Source organism: Amaranthus tricolor, chromosome 7 (assembly GCF_026212465.1).
Source record: "Amaranthus tricolor cultivar Red isolate AtriRed21 chromosome 7, ASM2621246v1, whole genome shotgun sequence".
Classification (NCBI taxonomy): Eukaryota; Viridiplantae; Streptophyta; class Magnoliopsida; order Caryophyllales; family Amaranthaceae; genus Amaranthus; species Amaranthus tricolor.
Window position 1 is genome coordinate 25,720,605 of NC_080053.1, and position 24,177 is coordinate 25,744,781.

Below are 24,177 nucleotides of genomic sequence, written 5' to 3' on the forward strand. Positions count from 1 at the left end.
GAAAACACTAACAAATCATGCAAAAACGAAAGGAATGAGGGGTCTTCTGAAAAAAATAACAAATCAAGCACAATCACTAACACTAACAAATCAAGAAAAATCACAAAAGGGATGAATAAAACAGGCAAATCAAACAAACTAGCAGCTACTTGGTGAATAATTTCAGAAATCACAATTGAATGGGGGATCTTCAGAAAACACCAACAAATCATGCAAAAACACGAAAAGAATGTATAAAACAGAAAAAATCAGACAAACCAGCGGATACGTGGTGAAAATACTCAGAAGACGCAAACCCAGAAAGTCGCAAACACAGAGAAGGAAGACCAACCGTGGTGAACTTACCGCCGCCGAAGACGTTGCTTTCTACCGCAGAAGGAGGACTGACGCTACTACTGGCCGCCGAAGAGAAGGAAGACCAGACGTGGTGAACTTGAGACGATAAGGGAGACAACGGCTAGTAAAGAAATATCAAAAACCCATAAAGCAACAATCATATTATTTAATTGATCACTTTATATAAAATTGATCATTTTAAGGTCTAGATTAATCAATTTAACGTCGAAATTAAAAACTTTAAAATAATTGATCTATTTAAGGCTATAAATTTGTAAGTAGAAATTGATCATTTCTAATGTACAAATTGATTACTCTTAGGTTAAAATTGATATTTTTCTATGAAAAATTTACCTAGAATAATCCAACATATTCGTGATTTTCTTACAATAGTCCCACCTATTGATTGACCATGAATAATCCCACCTATAGTAGATAATTCACCAAAAAAGTAAACTGAAAATTAATTTAAAATTAGAAAAAAAATTGAAATTTTACATAAAAAATTCTAAATAATAAAAAAAATCATAAATTTCTTTTGAACATTTTTTTCGACATTTTATTTTAATTTATCTTTTTTTATAAAAAAAATAAAACTTGTTATAACAAGTCATCCGGTAATCGGGTTTACTCTAGGAAAATACCCCCTCAAAGTTGAGATTATTCATGGTTAATCAATAGGTGGGATTATTGTAGAAAAATCACAAATATGTTGGATTATTCGAGGTAATTTTTCCTTTTTTTATTTAAGTTGATCTGTTTAAGGTTATTTTAAGTTGAAATTGATCACTTTAATATCAGAATTGATAAATTTAAGGTCAAAATTAAATTTTTATTTTTAAATTTATTTTTATTTTTAAATTTTTGGGTTTTTGCCCATTTATACTCTCTGCCCAATTCTACTGCCTTATATTGAGACGGTGTCAGTTTCTGCGTTTTTAGTTTTGATTTTCTTAGAATGTAAAATCAATTTCTATTATCAATTTGTGTTTCGATCAAAACAATTTTTTTTTTTCAAAAAACTTGTCTCTTGAGAGAGCGTCTCCATTTCTTTGATAGACTTCTCTCAAGTCCAACCCATTAAAGCTTAATGCATACCTTTATTTTATATTTTTCTTTATGAGCCAACCCAATTAAAGATGATCTCTCAAAGAAACCATCTTTCACAAAAATTTGTATTTTTCAAAATCAGTCGTCTTCTAGATAAATTTGAGAAAGATTTATATCATTGACAAACCCATTCATTTTGAGTATCAAAACCAAACCCAAATCCAAACTCAAATTCAAACTCAAACTAAAACCCATACTAATAGAATTTGTAAATTTTGAAATTAGAGTATTCACCATATACAAATACAATGATTTAAGGGTCAAAAATGGGTTTTAGCCTTATATTTTTTACTCTACTACATTTTTACAAATTTAGAACTCAAAATGAGAATAACATGTCTAACGTAGGTCAAGTGTTATGTTGGATTTGAGTTTTGTCAAAGTTTAGTTACGAGTCAAAATTAGTCTCAAGTCTATGAATCTAGTTTAATTTGCAAAAATTATTCGTCTCAAATTAATTTTTATTATGGGTATTAAAAAATAAAAACAAACTCTTAAAATTTTGAGTTAGATTTAGGTCTAAAAATGTTTATTCCAGATCTGAAACACATAGGGCATGGGCCAAGATTAAAGACGGACTTAGGTTGGAATCGACCCTATTAGTTAGGCATAGATACAAGTCGAGTGAAAATTAATCGTGGCCTCATGAGTAAGGTCTTGGGTAATTGTGTAACACCCAAGTTTCTTAAACAAAATTGGAATTGCAAAAGAAGGGAGGCAATTCATTTTGTTATAAATTAAGTCCAAGTTAAAAGGACGAATCACGATTAAATAAGACTCGTATGATTTAGTAGACCTCATATTGAATCTTTTTAAGGGACCAATAATAGACCCTCACCTATTGGGTCTAAAAAAGGAAAAATCTAGACACTTTGAATCTTAAATAGCTCATAGGTGGCCTCAAGGGATCTATGTAGATCTTGAGTCTATGAATCTGAGTATGGGTTGGATTTGATTCAATTGGTCAAATTTAGTGTTAAAATAATAAAATTAAATATAATTATTTTTTGTTGGACCAAGACCCAATTCAAACTCATTGAGTTTGGGTCACAAAAAATAATATTTTTACATTTAGGCTAAGTTTAAGGGTGAAGTTTGGAGTAAATCCAACAAGATACTAGACCCATAAATACATAACTATACTCAATTATTATATGATTAAAGAAACATAAACTCTTATATGAGATTGTCTCATCATTAGACGTGCCTTATATTTGGTTAAATAGCCCAATAATAGAAATTTTTAGCTTATGAATCTTTTATTTAGAGGCTATTTCACCGTAAGACGGTTTTATACAAGACGAGTTGTTGTAATTTAAAAAAAAAAAATAGAAAACAGAAATAATTAAAAAAAAAAAAAAACCCAAGACCTCAATTTCAAAACTAATAAGCGTTGATATAATTATAATCCGCGGTTTCAGGTTTGATTTCTTCTTAAAAAATTAATTGCTTTTACATTCCACTGTCTTTGGCACAATAATAAAAGTTAATGTCAATTTGCCTATTGTTATCATTCCTCATCATTAGCTTCCATTCTAAAATCTTTAGTGGCAAACTCCTCATCAACCAATAAATAGAAAATATTTTAGCAAGTCTTGTATGAGAATATCCTACCATTAAACAAGTATATACAATTAACGATGCAATAGTTAATACAGGACCCTTAAGACTTTGCTATTAAGTAAAACATTAAAAGAGTAAATTACAATTTTACCCCTAAATTATACCCACTATAGTTGAATTGTTGTATCGAACCCTGAAATTGGATATTAAACAAGATTTGAAAAGAATCATGCAATTTAGAATATCATTACTTTTCTAAGAGGATCTAGTGAGTTTTAATCAAATTTTAAAAAGATTGTTAAATAAAATTATATCTTTTCTTGAAAGAAAATTTTATAAGCATTATCAATTAAATCATTTTTTATTCAATAAAATTTCTAGAATTCATGAAAACAAAAATCATCTGGCGAGGTCATTATTATTTTGTATAATTAATTCAATTGCTTTCAATTTAATAAAATTCAAACCACCCAAAAACATTTCAAAAAATGTAAATTAATAACATTTACTATTTGAAGTTGGAATTATTTGCTACAACTCCTATTTTTTATCAATTAATATTGTTTTATTTTTTACAAATTTTAATCATGTGCAATTAAAAAAAATTAAATATTAATATAATACATGAAAAATAAAAAATGAACCAACTAATTACAACCAAAAAGAGCCTTCCACGTGTTTCAATAAAAAATTTACATATAATCCAGTAAAAATAAAACCTAATAACCACATAATATTAGTCACGATGTGAATTCTCTTATCATATAAACTAGATTTGTTCAACGTGGTGGGTCGATAGTACGGGTTAAGGGTCGGGTCACATTTTAACAGGCCTTGTGTAATGGGTTGGGTCGGGCCCGGTCGGATAATTATAGGAATTGGTTGCGGAAAAATATTTTACCACTTTTTTTTATATTTTTATATGATATTATTATATACATAGATGGGTCGATCCAACAGGCCATAAAGTAGAATAAAAAACCATTTTATGAGCTTTGAAAAAGCATGTCAAAGTGGGTCGGATTTTAACGTGTGTTGATCCGCCCAGTCCGTTTAACATTTGAAATTACCGTTTAAATTTTGACCCGACCCGACCCGTTTTACACCTCTAATATGAACCAACCAAACTTCTCACATTTTACCAAGATTTGGATTATAAAATCAAATATATCTTAATCTTTAACTAGACTACATTGTTATTTGAACAACCTAATAATCCAAAGTAGTACACACGTTCTAAAATATAAATTGTTATGATTGGTGTGACTTGAGTGCACATTTGGTGTGTGCATTCATATGGTGACTCTTGGGATGGAATCCCATAAGTTTGTCATGAATAGGTGTATTAAAATGAGTCTTAATATTTGTGGTTTATAATGATGATTAAGGTATGAATTAATCAAGGGAGTTATGGGATTTAATGAAGAAGTTCAAAGGTTTAATTCAAGATGCTCAACTATGCAAGTCGAGCAATACTGTCAGAAGCCCTCTGAAGTGCCGCTCGACCAGCTCACTCGACCTAGCGAGCTTCAGAATGGGTCGAGCGAGCAGACAGAATGCAACCAGAAACTTCCTGTAGTCCGCTCGACCAGGCCGCTCGACCGAGCGAGCCTCTGCTTTGGTCGAGCGATGTCTCTGATGCTCCTAAGATGCTATTTTTGACTCTTCAAGTTCTTGGGGATGTTTTATTATCATTTATTCATAGCTTTAATATACTTAATGTTACTTAGTGTGATCTCTCCTATAAATAGAGAGCTCTCATTCACATTGTAATAATCCACAAAAGACACCTCAAGCCAAACACTAGCCTATATCTCTTCTCTATTGTAATTCTCCATATTTGAGAGTTCTTTGAACTCCTTTTGATAATATAAGAGATACTACACACCGGAGGACGTAGCCTTAGTTGGGTGAACCTCGTTAAATCTTTGTGTCGTTTTATTGCTTTACTTTCTCCTACAAACATTGATATCATTGATAGCGTAATTTGTTTGTCACTAAACTTCATACACTCGATCTTGGCAATATTGGAGTTTGAAACACATTGTTCGAACTCTAATACATCATCGTTTTCATAAATTAATATGATTAGCCGTTTAAATTACTGTAAAAAAAATTATTAATAGGTTAAATTATTCAGAACAATTTTCCTCATAAAAAAGCAATTGACTACCACATGTAATAGAAATCAAAACTAATAACCTCATAACATTAGTCAAAATGTGAAATCCCTATAATATAAACCAACCAAACTTATCCCATTTTACATTAGATTTGGATTATACAATCAAATGTACCATAATCTTTAACTAGATTGACATTGTTATCTTGAACAACCTAATAATCCCAAAATAGCAAAAACGTTCTAAAACTCGAATCATTCATAATTAATCAAAAGTTCAGATTATAAATCAAAAGTTCAGATTATAAGAAAATTATTAAAAGGTTGGATTATTCTAAACAAATTTCTCTTAAAAAAACGCCCGACTACCATAGAACACTCTTGATCCATCCTTTTTACTGTTCTCAGGTTCCAAATCACTACTACCCTTGATCAAATTCCTAGGGTTTTGATCACCTGAGCTTAAATCCAACTCCATAGGCAACTTCATATTTGCTAATGATTCAGTAAATTGCTGCATACTCTTCATATACATATCAACAATCTGCTTCTGCATTGCTGTTTGCTCGAATTCGAAACCTGAATTTGTATAACCTAACGCTTTGTCTTTGCATTCTTCGTTATCACTAATTTGTCCACTACCTCTTCCCCCCGAAACCCTGACTATGTTCGGAATTCTGGGCTGATGACTAAAACCAAGATCATTATTACTGATCTTTTCCACAGTTTTTTCATGATCATCTATTGGGGATTCCTCATTCTTATCAAAGGAATCTAAATCAAAAGTACCCAAATGAAGAAATGATCCTAAACAATCAGAACTGGTGCTAAAATACTGAGAAACCATGACTTTATCTTGTGCATCGGCATTTATATCAGGGAATTGGATCCTAGAATACTCGTTACGATCGAGCAGAACCACCTCACTCGAAATCGATGATTTTTCTAAGAAATTATGATTCATAACACAAGAAAAATTGGTAGATAATGAAAGACTTAACTGAATTGTACCAGCAGGGGAATGAAAAAGATCAGTAGAAGATAGACTAAAATCATGACACTTAATTTTACCTCCTTGACTAACAATGTGTGAAATTGGAACCAAAGTAAACCCTAAAAGTTGATCTTCTAGAAGATTCCTAGCTCTACTTAACATCCAAATCTCACATTTAAGAACCCCATCAATTTGTTTTACTTTCAATTCTACTTTTTGTTCAAATTCAGGGTTTTTACCTCCTCCTATTACTACCCCAGTTGATACATGTTCATCAGGGTTGTATGTAAGGGAGAATTTTGCATAAACATCTTGGTTGTCATAGATGCATATGTTGTGTAAGTTCCTAGCATGATGGATTATGATATCTAGCTTCCCCAAAAACTCGATATCGCCTTGTTGATCATTGGAATGACAAGAAAAGCTTGTAGATTGGGTTAAGGAATCCATGGTAGAACTAGAGGTGTTCAAAATAGATTTGATGACTCGAAATTTACCTGACCTTGTTACTGAACTTAATTTGACCCGACTTCAAAAATAGTTTACAATTATGTAATAAAATACAATATGGACGTATAAATCGATTTCAAACCGTCCCGAAACGCTTAACTTGAAATCAATCTGATGACTCAAATGAGCATCTGGTAGAGCTAAAAGTTTGATGATAATGAAGATTGTATGATATTGGATCATGTAACATTGAAAGTTGCAATTTTGCTCTATGAAGAAATTTATGTGTATGAAAGGCCAAAAAGGCAAAAAGGGAAGACTTGTTTAAGTGATGGTTTTATGTAGATGTTGATCAAGAAGTGATGTGAAAATGTAGTTTAAATTGTGAGAGTTTTGGTGATTCTTAAAGATATGAATGTATGAACTTGAAGTAAACTCAAGGTAATATAAGAAAGGAAGAAATGTTTTAGTTGATAAAGATAGGAAAGAATTAAGGTACATTGGAAAACAAGGATTTTGAACAAGTTGAGGTGGGTGAAGGTAGTAGGTAGAATGGAAGAAAATGAATGAGATAAGATGATGTTAAAAGAAAATAATGTCTTTCCTCACTTTACACTTTGCATTTTGTTTATATTGTTTATTACTTGTTGGGCATGTTAAAAAAAAATATATGAAGTACAATAGGTAAATGAATTTGACATGGATAACAAGAGAAATTAAAATTTATAAGAGAAATTTAAATATTCAATGTATGAGAATATATATTTTATGAGAATATAAGAAATATAGCAAATTCAAATAAAAGAAAAAAAGTGAGTTAACTCAAAAGAAAAGAATAAATAATAAGTAGGAACAAATAAGTTATAATTTTTGTTAACCGACATTCTCTTACATTGATTTGTTTAAGCTTATATAACCGGCAATTTGGCACAAATATTGAAATTGAGATTTTAAATTTTTGATAGTTTTTTTATTTTTATTAAGAGTCTATGTACTTTTTGTTTACAATATAACTATTAATGGATAAACATGCATATATTTAAAACCTTAAAAATAAATTTCCAAATTCCAATTGCATGGTATGGAGTAGATTGGTGTGTTTTATTTAGATTTTACTTTTTAAACAAATTTTTGTATGAGTGTGATGTGGTTATTCATTTGTAGAGAATGGAGTTATTTAAAAGTAGATAAAGACCTTTGCTTTGCTTGACAATGCAGCATCCACTTATTAAGTCACGAGGCCTCCTTCCACTAGATCTAATCACTAATTTTTTATTGAGATCATCTTACCGTAAAACGATTTAATTGAATCACTCTAAACCATTTTAAAAGACTGCTTCATGTACAAGTATGGATTCAGATTTTATTTTATTTTTATTTTTATTTTTTATTTTTAGGCCTTTTATATGGATCCATCTCACGATAAGATGATCTGATACAATACTTGCTGAAATAAAATTGGGTGTGCCCTACTTGTTGACTTCAATGTTTTGAATACACTCTTTTCCCTAATAATCCATAAACTTTAAGGCAACCAAAATAGTCTTTGTCAAAAAACATGCGACAAATACTTGGAAACTATTGAATTTCATGTGAATTATTATGATGGCATGAATGCATTTGAGCAAGATATTATCAAAATTCATGAAACAACAACAATCAAAAAATTTTGAGGCTTGATTCCTACTTCTTTCGTTTTTTAATGTTCTTTCCATTTACTTTTTACACAGTTTTTAAAATAAATTTTGAGTTTTAATATCTCTAAATATGTATCATAAAAAATATATAATGAAAAAGTACATTTTAAAATAAATCTAATAAGATTTCACATACATATATTTTATCATCTATTTATATCTTAAATGGAGTGAGTACTATTTACAAGATTTGTAAATGAAGTGAATCTTAAGTTAAAGATGTGTGTCGATCGGAGAATGATCAAACAAATTTGGATGTGGCCGGTGGAGACAAATCCGAGCCTATGCGTAGGTAAATTTACAATGGCCCCCCCAGGACAAGGCCCATACACAAGTAGACATATAACAAAAGATTGAATAAAAGAAGCTTTTTTTTTGTAAAACAAATTGCTAAAATAAGCTTCAGCAACTTCTATTCTCAAAATAAGCTTTTTTTTTGTCTCAGTCTAGAGTGAACTTTGTTTGATGCTATTAACAGCGAAAAAAAAATTATTTTATTCGCTGTTAGTAATAATGAACAAAAAGAAGACAATGTTATTATTTTTGAAAAGACAAAAAAAATAACAAAAGATTGTCAGTTGTCATTAACAACGAACAAGCTTTATTATTAATTTTTTGTCCCTTTAAATGTTATGGCATTATCCTTCTTTATTCACTATTAGTAACAGTAAACAAATTCATGGTAAAAAAAATTTCTCTTGTTAAACCTGACCTTAAGCACGTACACAAAGACGCTTATTTTGAGAATTAAAATTTCTCAAAGCTTATTTTGAGAAACTTTTTCATAATAAAGCTTATTTTATTCAATCTTTCACAGTTTAATGTGTCATTTAACTATTTTATACTTCTTAAACACAAAAAAAATAAAATAACCCAAATTTTGGGAGCAAGAATCCATTTCTTTATGTTTTTGATTTTTTTAAAATTTTCTACTGTCTCGATTACCATGCCAATCTATATCAGTAAAAGCATGAAGATGTAAATGCCCATTTTTCCTCAATATAACTTCTCTTCATAAGTTTTCTTCAAATATCTCAAAATTATGTTAACAACATCAATAAGAATTGTAATAGTAGGATAACTTTGAAGTTGTAACTTGGAACGCACGAAAGTAATTTTGACTTGAGATGCACGAAAGTAATTTTAGATAGGATTATTAAATCTAATTTTGACTTTTCATAAATTTAACCGCAATTTCACTCTCGTTTCTCTCTTCTTGATTCGTGGTCTTTCTATTATTCCAAATCAGTTTTATATTAATTTTAATTCGTTGTTTGTTTTTGAGTTGTTATGATTTTAATTTTAAGGTTTTTTTAAATGTCTTGAAGCATGAAAAAAAAGGACTTGAAAATGAGTTCAAGATTGGGAGAACAATGTCATCACATATAAATTTAAAATATGATATCAATACTAATAATAATAGAAATGTTCAAAAAAAATCTGATAATGCGATATTTACTGATATTGTAATCGAACCAACATAATCAGCATTAAAATAAATTTAAAACTATATAAAATTCACTATCGACACATAATTGAATTTTAACGATTCAAACTATATAAAACGATATCAATAAGAATTGTAGTAGTAGGATAACTTTGAAGTTGTAACCTGAGACGCAAGTAATTTTGACTTGATACGCAAGAAAGTAATTTTATATGAATTATTAAAACCTAATTTTATATGAATTATGACTTTTCACTCTCATTTCTCTCTTCTTGATTCGTGATCTTTCTATAATTCCAAAACAGTTTTATATTAATTTCCCTTTTATTCTCTCCATTTTTCTTTCTCTTTTATTTGTTTTTAGATAGGATTATTATTAGTTCATCTTTTGGGTTTCATTTTGTTTTTGATTTTCATAAATTTAACCACACCAATTCCTTCTTTTCAGAACTTTTCCTTCATCCTCTTTAATTCTTTTCACTCTTTTTTGATTTTGTTTTTGATTTTCATAACAACAATGACTCCAGTCACCGCCTTTGTTGAGGGAGATCTAAGTAATGATCTCGTTAATCTTATTATTCCAGATCAGGTTTATTAATTTTCCCTTCTTTTATGCTTTCCATTTTTCTGTCTTTAATTTGTTTTTGGATTGGATTGTTTAATTGATCTTTTGGGTTTGTATTTGTTTTCGATATCTGGGTTGTTGATATGTGAGGGTTTTCTATCAGTAATTAATTAAAGTAGGGATTTTAGGTTGTTTTGCTGATTTTTTGCATCTGGGTCAGTGCGCACGAATTAGCGATTTCTCTTTTGTTCGGATTAGATTTCCGAATCTAGATTGCGTATTTTGACTTAAGTATTTGTTGATTGATTAGGGTTTCCTATCCTGAATTGATGTTAATTTGGGGATTTTTTTACTTGTTTCTTGCATCTGTGTTGGTGGGCATGAATTTTATTTCAAAAGTTTCAAGTATTTATGAGTTTAGCATCTGGCCCTGGTTATATTTGGAGATTTGGGATTGTTTATTTGATTTTAGATTCTAAGTCGTTTCTTGAATATAATTTTCTGTTGGGTTTGAAATTGTTTCCAAGTGTGGGATTAATTGTCTGATTTTTTTATTTATTTCATTGTTATTTTTGATTTTTTATTGGATACTTCATATTTGAGAATTTTTTTAATCTACATTTGTTAATTCTTGGTTTCTGGTTGTTTAATTTACTTTCAATTTTTCCCTTCCCTTTTCTCTTATCAATCTACATAAGTTTTGCTGGAATCTTGTAAAGAATTATCCTTCTTTGATTCTTTTCGCACTTTTCATTCTTACATCTTTGGCTCTTGAGCCTTCTTCGTCAAAATTACGCTCATTTCTCTCTTCTTGATCTTTCTATATCTTAAATAACAACCATGACTTCATTCACCGTCTTTGTTGACGAACAATTAAGTAATGACTTCAGTCACCGTCTTTCTATTTTTCTTTCTTTAATTTGTTTTTAGATAGCATTATTTAGTTGATCTTCTGGGTTTGATTTTGATATCTTTGTTGTTGATATATTAGGGTTTCTTATCAGGTATTTTAGGGTGCTTTGTTGATTTTTGCATCTGGGTTAGTGGGCACGTCCCAGCGATTTCTCATTGGTTTTGATTAGCTTCGGGATTTGGATTGCATATTTTGGCGTAAGCATTTGTTGATTGGTTTACTGTCCCGAATTGATTCTAATTTGGGGATTTTAGTTTGTTTAGATATTTCGTGTACCTGGGCTGGTGGGCATGAATTTTATTTCAAATTTTCAAGTGTATGAGTTAAACATCTGGCTCGTTGCTATAATTACCGTTTCCTTAGAGGCTCTGATTAAATTGGGAGATCAACGATTGTTTATTTGATTTTAGATTTTGGGTCGTTTCTTAATTATAATTTTCTGTTGGGTTTGAAATTGATTTGAAGTGTGGGATTAATTTTCTAATTTTATTATTTAGTTCATTTATATTTGATTTTTTATTGGATACTTCTTCATACTTGAGAATTTTTTTTAAATCTACATTTTTTGATTCTTGGTTTCTAGCTGTTTAATTGCAACAGGGAAAATGAGAGGAGGATAAGGAGAAAGGGAATCCTATGGGCATTGCGGTGGTGAATGATGGGGTATGTGCAATTTGTTTGGATGCTATTGAGCTCCTAGAAACTGCCCTCATCAAAGGTCGAGGGCATGCCTACTGGTTTGTATTTATCCCGTTGATTATTTTTGTGTTGTAGCATTTGATTGATTGATTGATTGATGTCTTAAATTTCTAATGTGATAGTATGATTTAGTCTTGGACTTGAGTTATTGCTTATATGTTCAACTAGTTTTGTGGCAAGGATTAAGTAACAAGTATAATAACAATGTCTGTGGCTTTTTTCCAAAAAGATTGGATCGGCTATATGATCCAATATATTAGTTCCAATTATCGTCCACATAGATGAATTCTAAAACTGGTTTATTTTATTTTGATATTCTCTTTTAAGTGTTTTTAGTCTATATTCCAACCTTAAAAATTATTACGCTTTTTATTGGCTTTGTTTTGTCTTTTGACAGTACTAAATTAAATTTTAAATTTAAGAAATTTGTTTTGATAAACTTTTTTTTTTTTTTATCGTGACTTGTAGAAAAATTTTGTTGGACATGCTATACATAATGTTTTTTTTTTTGGTCATGTAGTCTTTTTGTGGAGATGCTATACATTAGAGACAATATTTCTCTTTTCATTGCAATTTTGGATGTTGTGCGAATGATACTCTTTGTCTATTTGAAGTTGTGGATTGAGGCAAGGAGCTATGTTCTTGCTTCATGTGTGTTAGATCTTTTAAGAGAAACTAGAGGACATCTAGTTGCTATTAAATTATTTTGACTTGAATTGATGATAAATTATTTTCGAATTTGTTGTACTGATTTATGGAGGTTACAATAATTATGAATGAAAATAAGTCTTCTTTCATTGTTTATGAAGAAATTTGGAAACTTAAATGTTTTTGGTTTAGTTTTTCCATTTTTCAGTGTGAACATCATCCTACAATGGGAAACCTACCATAAGCATCCTAAATGCCCTCAGTGCAAAAATCCATTTGAATCACTTTGTGTTTATCGTGCGCTTGATGGAAGGTAAGATCTGGAACTTTTTACGTGTTGTGGATTTCATTCTCTACCCTTGTAGTTGTAGTCATCGGATTTCTTTCTTTCAAGTTTTAAAAGCCAAAATATTTTGCTTGTCTTGGTAGATTGAATGAGATATGGTATCATTTTTTACACCTTTATATATCTAAGAGTGAGAGAGATGTTGGTTTAATTTTCATACTCTTGCTAGTTATTGAGCCAAATGTTGTTATGGGCCAGATAATGAGATTGTTTTCTCATTGGTAAAATAGAGTAGTAAACTTTTGGCATGTATCATTTTTTTTTTCTAATGTATCATTTTTTACGCCCTTTATATAATTGGGCAACGCTAATAAGTTCTTTTGTTAGGTCATTAGGTGTTAGAATAAGGTGGATGTTTTTTTGGCATATGGATTGCTAATTTTGTTACATGCTGCATCATGTGAAGTTTGCTAATGTAGTGCGGCTCTTCACCTTGCAGTTTGCATGACTACATGTTGGAAGAAAGCGTTTGCCTGCTTGTTAGGGTTTCGTGGTTTAAACCCTTGGTTGTGGAGCCTCAAGTTGACTTCTATGATGATTTTGATGAGATTTCTTTACTATCAATATCAATATCAGATTGAATACGAGAATCTCAAGGATGAGGATCTTGAGGATGCTTACTTCAATACACCAAGCTTATGCATTGGCAACCAAAGGTGGGGACATAATGGGTACGTTAGGGCAGGTCGCCAGGAGGCTAGACTGGTTTTTAGATCAAACCCCCAAAATGTTTATGCTTGTTCTTCCCGTGAGCGGACGAAGAAAGAGGTAGGAAGGGAGTTAGATGTAGGCTTTTCTCATTTGCCTGAGAAAAAAGAGGTCAAAAAGGATCTAATGTGTAGACGTGCCAAGAGGGCCCAAAAGCGCGAAGCTTTCGATATGGCTGTTGCAGAGAAACATCAACAATGTTTGGTTAGGCTAGGTAGGCTGCTAGTTGCTGATGTGGGTGTTGTGGAAAACATCACAAGCTTGTAGATTTGTGTTTTGATCTGTGCTTCCTTTTCACAGTATCTTAATTTATTTCTGAATTTCTGCTCCGTACAATAAAGACGCCTGAATTTCTGAATTAGCTGCTTATTCCATTGTTGATTAGCATTTGGGTTTGTTCTTGAAATTCATTGGATTTGTTCATGTAATTAATCTCTCCTGACATGTATTTATGTAATCTTACTCTTCATAATATCTTGCTCCAATGAATTCATTCATAATTTTGTGATTACCGTTTCTTGAATCTTGATGATATCTTGCTCATATGAAAATCAATATTTTCCAAGTATTTAGCACATGTTTTTGACAAGGACTACTTTGGTTGCCTTAACCTTTAATAATGGAGAATGAGTGTATATTCCTGAGCATCTCTCTGTGATTATTGTGTCAAGTCTTTTCCATTACTTCAAACGAAAGAGCATTTATAGCTGGTTCTTGAAAGATATTGATTATATTCAATTTATTTGAATATAGATTGCACATATATGTAGTGTTGCATAGAAAGTCTTATAGGTGGTAGGGGGCTTTATATGTGCCCATGGATCTTCTTTGAGGTAAAAAAAAGGGTTGTTGATACGGAAAAGTTCAACAATCAGAAAAATCAGTAATGTTGATTCGAGGAAATATCAGGTGCGTTATGATGAGGATATTGATTTGATGGATAATAAATGTAGTTACGTGTATTAGAGGTGTTTATTTTGATTATTGGGTTAGGTGATTAGGGTCGATTTGAAATGAGGTTTTGTATCGTAATGGTTTTCAAGAATTGTATATTATTTTTAAAGTTGGGTCAAATCGGGTTTCAATTATATGATAGGATAAATTTTGGGTCGTCGGGTCTATTTTAAATACCTTTCATTATAGTGTAGGAGTAGAATATATTATGTATATGGAGTAAAGAGGGAAAAAATTATAAGAGGGTAAAGTAAATGGAAGCCTAGAAAAAGATGAGGTTGTGTAAGTCTGGAAATGATGAGAAAAGTTATGTTCTTGAAAGACTCTTGAAATGACAAATGTTTTTGTAGTGAGATTATATGTTTTTTTATGCTTTTTGGCTAAAAACATAGTTTATGAATGCAGTAAAGATCAACTTGAACATAGGATTTTGATCTTCGTTTCTTTTTAGTGAGATAAATTGTAGACAATTAAAAGAATAATGGAATTTCCATACAGAAGATAATGGAATTTTGGTTGTTAAGTAGTCAATGGTTTTGGTTTTTTATATAACGATTTTGGTTGCTATTTTGGGTCAAATTGACACCAAATATTGAAATTGAGGTTTTTTGTTTACAAATTAACTCTTAGACGGATAACATGCATACATGCAAAACCTTAAAAATAAATTTTTAAATTCCATTTGCATTGTTTGAAGTACATTGGTGTGATTTTTGTGGTGTGTGTGTGTGTGATGTAGTTATGGATTTGCAGAGAATGGAGATATTTAGAAGTAGAAAAAGAACTTTACTTTGCTTGAAGATACAGCATCCACTTTCTAATAAGAGATTAATTACATGAACAAATTACTTCCTTGAAGAATACTAATCAACATGGAATAATAACAGCTAAGATATCTATTAGCAGTGTATTACACTTCCTTACCACACCGTTCAATTAAGGCATCATTATTGTACGAAGCAGAAATTCAGAAATAGAACATATACTGTACATAGGATGTGAAAGGCAAAACACAAGACTACAGGCTTGTGTGGTTTTCCTCAACACCCACATCAGAAACTGGAAGCCTACCTAACCTAACCAAGTGTTGTTGATGTTTCGCAGCAGCAGCCTTATCAGCAGCTTCGCGCTTTTGAGCCCTCTTGGCACGTCTACCCATTAGATCCTTCCCAACCTCTTTTTGCTTAGGCGAATGAGAAGAGCCTGCATCAGACTCCCTTTGTACCTCTTTCTGCTTCCGCTGACGGGAAGAACAAGCATTAACATTTTGGGGGTTTGATCTTAAAACCGGCCTAGCCTCCTGGCGACCTGCCCTAACGTATCCATTATGTCCCCACCTTCGGTTGCCAATGCATAAGCTTGGTGTATTGAAGTAAGCATCCTCAAGATCCTCATCCTCGAGATTCTCGTATTCAATCTGATATTGATATTGATAGTAAAAAATCTCATCAAAATCATCATAGAAGTCATCTTGAGGCTCCACAACCAAGGGTTTAAACCACGAAGCCCTCACAAGCAGGCAAACGCTTTCTTCCAACATGTAGTCATGCAAACTGCAAGGTGAAGAGCCGCACTACATCAGCAAACTTCACATGATGCAGCATATAACAAAATTAGCAATCCATATGCCAAAAAAACATCCACCTTATTCTAACACCTAATGACCTAACAAAAGGCCTTACTAGTGTTACCCAATTATATAAAGGGTGCAAAAAATGATACCGTAGAAAATTCAAAAAAACGATACATGCCAAGAGTTTACTACTCTATTTTGCCAATGAGAAAGCAATCTCATAATCTGCACCCATAATAACATCTGCCTCAACAACTAGCAAGAGTTCGAAATTAGAACCAACATCTATCTCACTCTTATACATATATATATATATAGAGAGAGAGAGAGAGAGAGGTGTAAAAAATAATGCCGTAGTGCGTAGTTCATTCAATCTACTATGACAACCAAAATATTTTGGCTTTTAAAACTTTAAAGAAAGAAATCCAATGCACTACAACTACAAGGGTAGAGAATAAAATCCACAACACAAAAAAGTTCCAAAGCTTACCTTCCATCAAGCGAACGATGAACACTAAGTGATTCAAATGGATTTTTGCACTGAGGGCATTTAGGATGCTCATGGTAGGTTGCCCATTGTAGAATACAGTTCACACTGCAAAATGGAGAAAATAAACCAAAAACATTTAAGTTTCCAGATTTCTTCTTAAACAATGAAAAGACTTAATTTTCATTCATTATTATTGTAACTTCTATAAACCAATCCAACAACTTCCAAAATAATTTATCATCAATTTAAGTCACAATAATTTGATAGCAACAGGATGTCCTCTAGGTTCTCTTATAAGATCTAACACACATGTTGCAAGAACATAGTTATGTTGCCCAATTTAGCTCCTTGCCTCTATCTACAAACTAAAACTTCTTGACAACTTCAAATAGACAAGGAGTATCATTCGCACAACATCCAAAATTGCAATGAAAAGAAACATATTGCCTCCAATTCTTACTAATCCAAACAAAATAACAATCTCAACAAAAAGACTACTTAAGCAAAAAAAAATTATGTATAGCAGGTCCAACAAAATTTTTCCACAAGTCACGATAAAAAAACAATGCTTATCGAAACACATTTCTTAAACTTAACTTCTATTTCCAAAATATATAAAATGGTCAATGAAAGGCATATAATGTTTTAAGGTTGGTATATAGACTAAAACACACTTCATGAGAGCATCAATCAATCAAATGGTAGAATCCAAAATTAATCGCTAAGATTGAAGAGACAAACCGGTAGGCATGTTCGCAACCGTTAATGAGGGTAGGTCCAACAAATTTAAATGGTAATAATGTTTAAGGTTGTAATATAGACTAAAAGCACTTGATGAAAATATCAAAATAAATTAAACCAGTTGTACAATTCAACCATGTGGACGATAATTGGAACGAATATATTGATTCACGTAGTCAATCCCAATCTTTTCGGGATTAAGGCACTGGCGTTGTTGTTGTTATACACTTTGTTACTTAATCCTTGCCACAAAACTAGTTGAACATATAAGCAATAGCTCAAGTCCTAGATTAAATCATACTATCCCATTAGAAATTGAAGACATCATCAATCAATCAAATGCTACAACACAAAAATAATCAGCAGGATAACGACAAACCAGTAGGCATGTTCGCAACCTTTGATGAGGGCAGTTTCTTGGAGCTCAATAGCATCCAAACAAATTGCACATACCCCATCACTCACCACCACAATGCCCATATGATTCCCTTTCTCCTTATCCTCTTCTCTCTTTCCCTATTAAAAAACCAGAAACCACTTATTAACAAATGTAGATTAAAAAACAAAAATATTCTCAAGTAAGAAGTATCCAATAAAAATTAAATATAACAATGAACTAAATAACATAATCAGACAATTAATCCCACACTTCAAATCAATTTCAAACCCAACAGAAAATTATAATCAAGAAACGACCCAGAATCTTAAAACCAAATGAACAATCCCAAATATCCAAATTTAATCAGATCCACTAAGAAAATGCTAATTATAGCAACGAACCAGATGCTAAACTCATAAATACTTGAAAATTTGAAATAAAATTCATGCCCACCAACCTAGATGCAAGAAACAATTAAACAAACTAAAATCCCCAAATCAACATCAATTCAGGATAGGAAACCCTAATCAAACAACAAATGCTTAAGTCAAAATTTACAATCCCAAATCCCGAAATCTAATCAGAACCAAGAGAAATCGCTGATAATTGCCCGTTGTAGCAAATGTAATGAATCAATGACAACAAAACAGGTCTTTTAATTTATATATTTATTTATATATATGTTTATAGCATATTATTAGCAGCTAGAATGGATTCGCTGTAAACCGATTGCCATTTCCGTGCATTTATTATTTTATAAAGTGAAAATAAATCGGTCCAGTAAGACGACAACACTTTTATGCTTTGCCTTCAGAAATTATTCTACATGAATCACTCATAAAAATACTTCGATTAATTTCGACGAACCAATTTCGTGAGCACTAACCCAGATGCAAAAAATCAAAAAAACAACCTAAAATCCCTAATTTAATATCAATTACTGATAGAAAACCCTTATATATCAACAACCCAGATATCAAAACAAATACAAACCCAAAAGATCAATTAAATAATGCAATCGAAAAACAAATAACAGACAGAAAATTGGAAAGCATAAAGAAGGGAAAATTAATAAACCTGATCTGGAATAATAAGGTTAATGAGATCGTTACTTAGGTCTCCGTCAACAAAGGCGGTGACTGAAGTCATTGTTATTAAAGAGATAGAAAAATCAAAAGAAGAACGAGAGGAAATTTGAAGGAATTGGCTCAAGAGGAAAAGATATAAGGATGAAAAGGGCGAAAAGAATCAAAGAGGGATAATTCTTAACAAGATTCCAGCAAAAACGTATGTAAAATGATAAAAGAGAAGGGAGAGGAAGAAAGTAAAGTTGAAAAGAAGGAATTGTTATGGTTAATTTTATGAAAAGTCAAAATTAGGTTTAATACAGGGTAGCCCATCATTATTTACTTCCTTGCGTCCCAATTCCCAACTCCAAAGTTTCCCTGATAGTTACGGGTTTATTTAGATTATTGGATTAATTTCAAGTTAAGTGTTTCAAATTGGTTTAAAATTAAGTACTTATTAATGTACAAATCTTTGTGAGAGACGGTCTTTTTGAGAGACTATATTAGATTTAAGTAGGTATTAAAAATGATTTAAGTAGACATTTAAGATATTGAAACTAGGCATTAAGGATACCGTAAGTAAGCATTAAGGATAATATAAGTAGACATTAAGAAGACAGTAAGTAGGCATTAATCTTTAATAGGCTGGCTTAAAATACGTCTCTCATATAGACGATCTCTCAAGAGACTAGCTGTTATTGATATTAATTTTACATAATTTTGATTTTAATTCAACTCATCTTGTTTGAGATAGTTTCACCATGAAGCATGTTGTATTTTAGATTGTTTATTAACATAATTTCATCATATTTTTTGTTTATATATTTTTTATCTTTTAAGGGATGCTCAATAGTTTCTTTTATATTTTTAAGTAATCCTCAATTAATTCTACATTCCTACCCAATATATTAACATGGGGTCCTTTTATAAATTATCTCTAATTGTTTTTGAAAAATGCAACAACGTAGAAGGAGTAATAAATAAATAATAAAGTGGATTGTTTGAAACCCTTTATATTAATGATAAAATATTAATAAATTACAAGATAATAAATAAATTGAAATAATGTAAAGTCTTTATATTGATAATAAAGTATTAATAATAACTCTGATATGCATATGTATATAATCTTAAATTAGACTAATTTCCATAATCTTCTTATGAAAGTAAAATGGAACACATTAAGCTCCATTAAAAAATTGGAATATATTGAATTTTGAAAATTCAAAAAAAAATCATAAATAAAGAAATGGATTCTTGCTCCCAAAAAATTGGGTTATTAACTTCTTTTAGTTTTTTGTGTGTTTGTGGAGCGTTAAAGATAGTTAGATGACACATCAAATTGTAGGGTTTTGTTTTCTTGTGGATGTGGTTTAGCATGGGTTTGTCTTATGACTTTTTTGTGGCTGATTTTAAGAGTATGGATGGTAAACATGTTAAAATTTTTATAGGTTTTTTATCCACCTTGATATTTTAAGGGTTGGGTATGAAATTTTATTATGGAGTCTAACTATATGTAAAATAAAGATTAACAAATATAAAATTAATAAAGTCGAAAAAATAACTATAACAATTAAAAATATCCATCATGACTATTATGAATACCTATCATAACAGTTAATACAATAATTATTACAATTAAGGACACCTACGAAAATAATTCAATAACCTACTTAACCATCCCAAATACCTATTTGGTGTACCACAAATACCTAATTGGTATATTTCAAATCCCTACCTGACATTTTCCAAATACCTACTTTTCATTCCCCAAATACCTAATTGGTATATTTTAAATCCTTATTTGATGTAACTCAAACCTATATTTGATAACTCTAAGTACCTACTTATATACCTTAGATAACTACTTGGTAAACCTACTTGATAACTCAATAATATTGTTTTTAATTAAACACTAAACCTCTAAAAATCAACTCTTAAAAAGACAATCCCTTAAGAAACTTGTTATATTTTTATGCTTAATTTTTACCATTTGATTAGGTTGTGGAGTTTCCATGTTTTTGGGATAATGGACTCTTAATTGTTTTAAAAGAGAAAAGAAACTTAACTCATGTAGGTGGATCATGTTTTTTAGTAGAGTAAATACTTTTTTTAAGTTTTAATAGAAGTGAGAAATAAGTTAGTACTCTTTTTATTCAATCTAATTATCTCATTTGTTATTTTTAACAATATCTATCTATCGATTCTTTTTATCTTTTATTTTTTAATGGGAAATTATATGTGGTGACTTTTTTTTTTTTTGCTTTTTCATGTGGTAGGCAATAAATTCACGTAGTGGTCCTGAGCTTCCAAATTTTCTATGTGGTAGAAAAAATATTAAATTTTTGGTTAACTTAAGTACTCATCTCGACTGAATTACGAAATACGCGGCCAATCAGGATGATCGCGACATCTATTTTTTTTTAAGTCAGTATATTCGAGAAAAATAACATAAAGTTAACAAAACACTTCCCTTTTGTCTACTATGAAACAGTTAGAAGCTTAAGATTACCACATAGATTAAAAAATGCTTGCCTACCATATGAAAAGTCGATAATTCAGTATTACCACAAGAAAATTTCCTTTATTTTATATCAAATTTTGGAGTATAGTTATAATTTGATCATAATGTTCTAACCGTTGGAGAAAAGAAGAATTTTAAAAGATTAGTGAATCTTGCTCTTGCAGGTATATATATATATATATATATATATATATATATATATATATATATATATATATATATATATATATATATATATATATATATATATATATATATATATATATATATATATATATATATATATATATATATATATATATATATATATATATATATTCATTTTCCTGTCATTACTTTTTGATTGAGATGTTCTATATTTTTAATCATTTTTTGTAATTTGAGTTAATATTTATTTATGGAAGCATTAAAAGAGATGCAATTCGCTTTTTTTTTTTTCTTTATAAAAACAAAAAAGTAATTATATTTTATGTTTTTTTGAAAATAATTTAGTGATTATAATTTTCTTGAAACCCTTGACCATTAGGTTGATCCAATATGGAAATCACTTGACCAAACTCGTAAATGATCTAGAATTGACCCGATTCGAAATCCATCTGCCTTACCATTTTGATAGGTTTAAACCTAAGAGATATTGTTTTTTAAGTTTATAATGTCTTGAATAAATAGTCCGGTAGAATTTAAATTGAGTTTCTTTTTTTTTTCCAAGTCTTTAATCCCTATATTTTATTTATTTTTTTTAAAATTCAGTTCTTTTTTCTTAAGCAACGAAATATAAATTGTTCTTATTTCAAGAATGATAGCCATCTAAACTTTAGGGCTATATCAACTATAGAGTCTTAAGTTTCAATAATAGTCGTTATGATTTGAATGAAGTCTTATTTGACTATTTAAGGTGTCACTCTAAGTGCTTTGATCAATAACGTTCAATTTTAGGGCTTTAGAAATTGTCTTGAAGTTTGGAAAAAAAAAAATGGGACATAAAAATGAGTCCAAGATTAGAAGAACAATGATTGGAGATTAAAGCCCAAGCTTAGAATCAAGCCACAAAAAGGCCGAATACAAGGGATATTGTTAGGATATTATATGTGATAATTTGATTATGAAATATTTTGGATAATTTACTTATCATAATTAGGAGATTTTCTCTAGCTAAAATCATTCCTTAATTATAGGAATTGATTGATCAAATATTCTAGATGATTGTAATCCAGAAACTTCCATTGTACAATATATTTTGGCAATCAATCAAAGGCTGCACGAAAATCAGCCTTCAAACTCACTCCATCATGGTATCAGAGCCGATGGTTCGATCAATAATTTAAAAAAAATGGTAGGTTCGAAAAGAATGGCGTTCCTACTCTAATTGATTACTCCCACATGCGAACTTGACGGGGGTTCGCATGTGAGGGGGGTGTTGGGATGAGTTATCCCACATCGATAAATTGAAAATGGTGTGCACACTTTATAAGCTATTAGAGACCTTCTTCCCATTGCCATATGGTTTTGGGATGGTATATATCTCCTTGGCTTATGAAGTGTGTGCACTTGTGTCCCCCCGTTAATATGCTGGCATTCACAATAAGTTCAGCCTAATTTAACATGGTATCAGAGCAGCAGCTAGAACACTTTCACCCCAAAAATAAATCGGTAAATTTGCTTGAAACCTTAATGCCCTTGCAACATTCAAAATATGTTTATGTTTTCGTTCAACCCGACCATTTTGTTGAGGAGTCCCAACACACGAGGTTTGAAATATAATACCATTGTCATTAAAGTAATCAAGTAAACAGTTAAATTCCGTTCCGTTATCACTTTGAATGACCTTAATAGTCTGTGAAAAATGTCTATCAATCATAGCCACAAAAGACATAAACATACGAAACACCTCTGTTTTATCAATCATCAAATAAAGCCAAACAGCCCGAGAAAAGTCATCAACAATGGTTAAAAAATATCGTGCATCACAAGAAGAGGGATGTCTATATGGTCCCCATAGATCACAATGGACTTTTTCGAAAATTCTAGAAGCTTTATTATCACTTAAATTAAATTTCTCCCTAGGGTGTTTAGCACGAAAACAAACTTCGCATGCTTTATTTAAACCACCCTTATAACTAGAGATAGGGGGAAGAAGTTTCACTACTTTTTCGGACGGATGACCCATTCGCTTGTGCCATAAATCCAATGTTGAAGAAACTGCATTGACTGATATCTGTTGTGTGGATTTGTCACCGTCAAAGTAGAAAAGTCCATCCCTCCTAACACTCGTTCCAATCAGCTTCCTCGACCGGTCCTGGATAACACAAGCAGTATTAGTAAATTAAGTCCAGCCTAATTTAACATGGTATCAGATGCTTGGGTGTATTCTTCCAATTAAAAAAAAAATATATCAAAACATACAGTTAATCATCCATGGCCGGTAATCAAGCTCCATCGCCGCCACCACCAACACGCATAGACCATACTTCTCCTTATTATCTTGGTCCCCATGATCGTCCTGGAGATTTCATCACACCGACTCGTCTTCGTGGCGATAATTATGACGAATGGGCCAATGATATTCAAACTGCTCTAGAAGCACGACGAAAATTTGTTTTTCTGAACGGATCAATCACCACTCCTGCATTCCCATGTACGCAAGACGATTGGAATACCCTTTATGCCATGCTAATTTCATGGCTTACGAACACAATTGACCCCGAGGTCAAGGCCACGCTTTCCAAATATAAAGATGCTAGAAAATTATGGGAGACTCTCAAATCACGGTATTCAATGATCCTACATATGTTCCTACACATACTCAATTGGCCGATATCTTCACAAAGGCACTCGGCAAGTCACAATTTGA

General features: G+C 31.0%; 2 protein-coding genes and 1 pseudogene across 2 annotated transcripts; 1 reads left to right on the forward strand and 2 right to left on the reverse strand.

The window, feature by feature from the left end:
- Nucleotides 1-5,005: 5,005 nt before the first annotated feature.
- LOC130817431 (uncharacterized) lies at nucleotides 5,006-7,127 on the reverse strand. The gene has a single exon (XM_057683135.1). It carries the CDS (start codon nucleotides 6,573-6,575, stop codon nucleotides 5,481-5,483), a length of 1,095 nt encoding a protein of 364 aa, XP_057539118.1. The 5' UTR covers nucleotides 6,576-7,127; the 3' UTR covers nucleotides 5,006-5,480.
- Nucleotides 7,128-9,963: 2,836 nt separating this feature from the next.
- Nucleotides 9,964-14,109, forward strand: LOC130817432 (uncharacterized; annotated as a pseudogene).
- Nucleotides 14,110-15,325: 1,216 nt separating this feature from the next.
- LOC130817433 (uncharacterized) lies at nucleotides 15,326-19,106 on the reverse strand. Its single transcript, XM_057683136.1, has 4 exons — nucleotides 18,813-19,106; nucleotides 17,736-17,872; nucleotides 16,616-16,720; nucleotides 15,326-16,105 (listed from the first exon to the last, which is right to left on the reverse strand). Exons 1-4 carry the CDS (start codon nucleotides 18,882-18,884, stop codon nucleotides 15,571-15,573), a joined length of 849 nt encoding a protein of 282 aa, XP_057539119.1. The 5' UTR covers nucleotides 18,885-19,106; the 3' UTR covers nucleotides 15,326-15,570.
- Between the last annotated feature and the right edge of the window lie 5,071 nt (nucleotides 19,107-24,177).

Coding starts and splice junctions, on each gene's coding strand:
- LOC130817433 (XM_057683136.1), bottom strand. CDS start 18,884: ATGACTTCAGTCACCGCCTTTGTTGACGGAGACCTAAGTAACGATCTC. Junction 17,873..18,812: donor ACCTTATTATTCCAGATCAG/GTTTATTAATTT, acceptor GTTTTTTAATAG/GGAAAGAGAGAAGAGGATAA. Junction 16,106..16,615: donor CATCGTTCGCTTGATGGAAG/GTAAGCTTTGGA, acceptor TTCACCTTGCAG/TTTGCATGACTACATGTTGG.
- LOC130817431 (XM_057683135.1), bottom strand. CDS start 6,575: ATGGATTCCTTAACCCAATCTACAAGCTTTTCTTGTCATTCCAATGAT.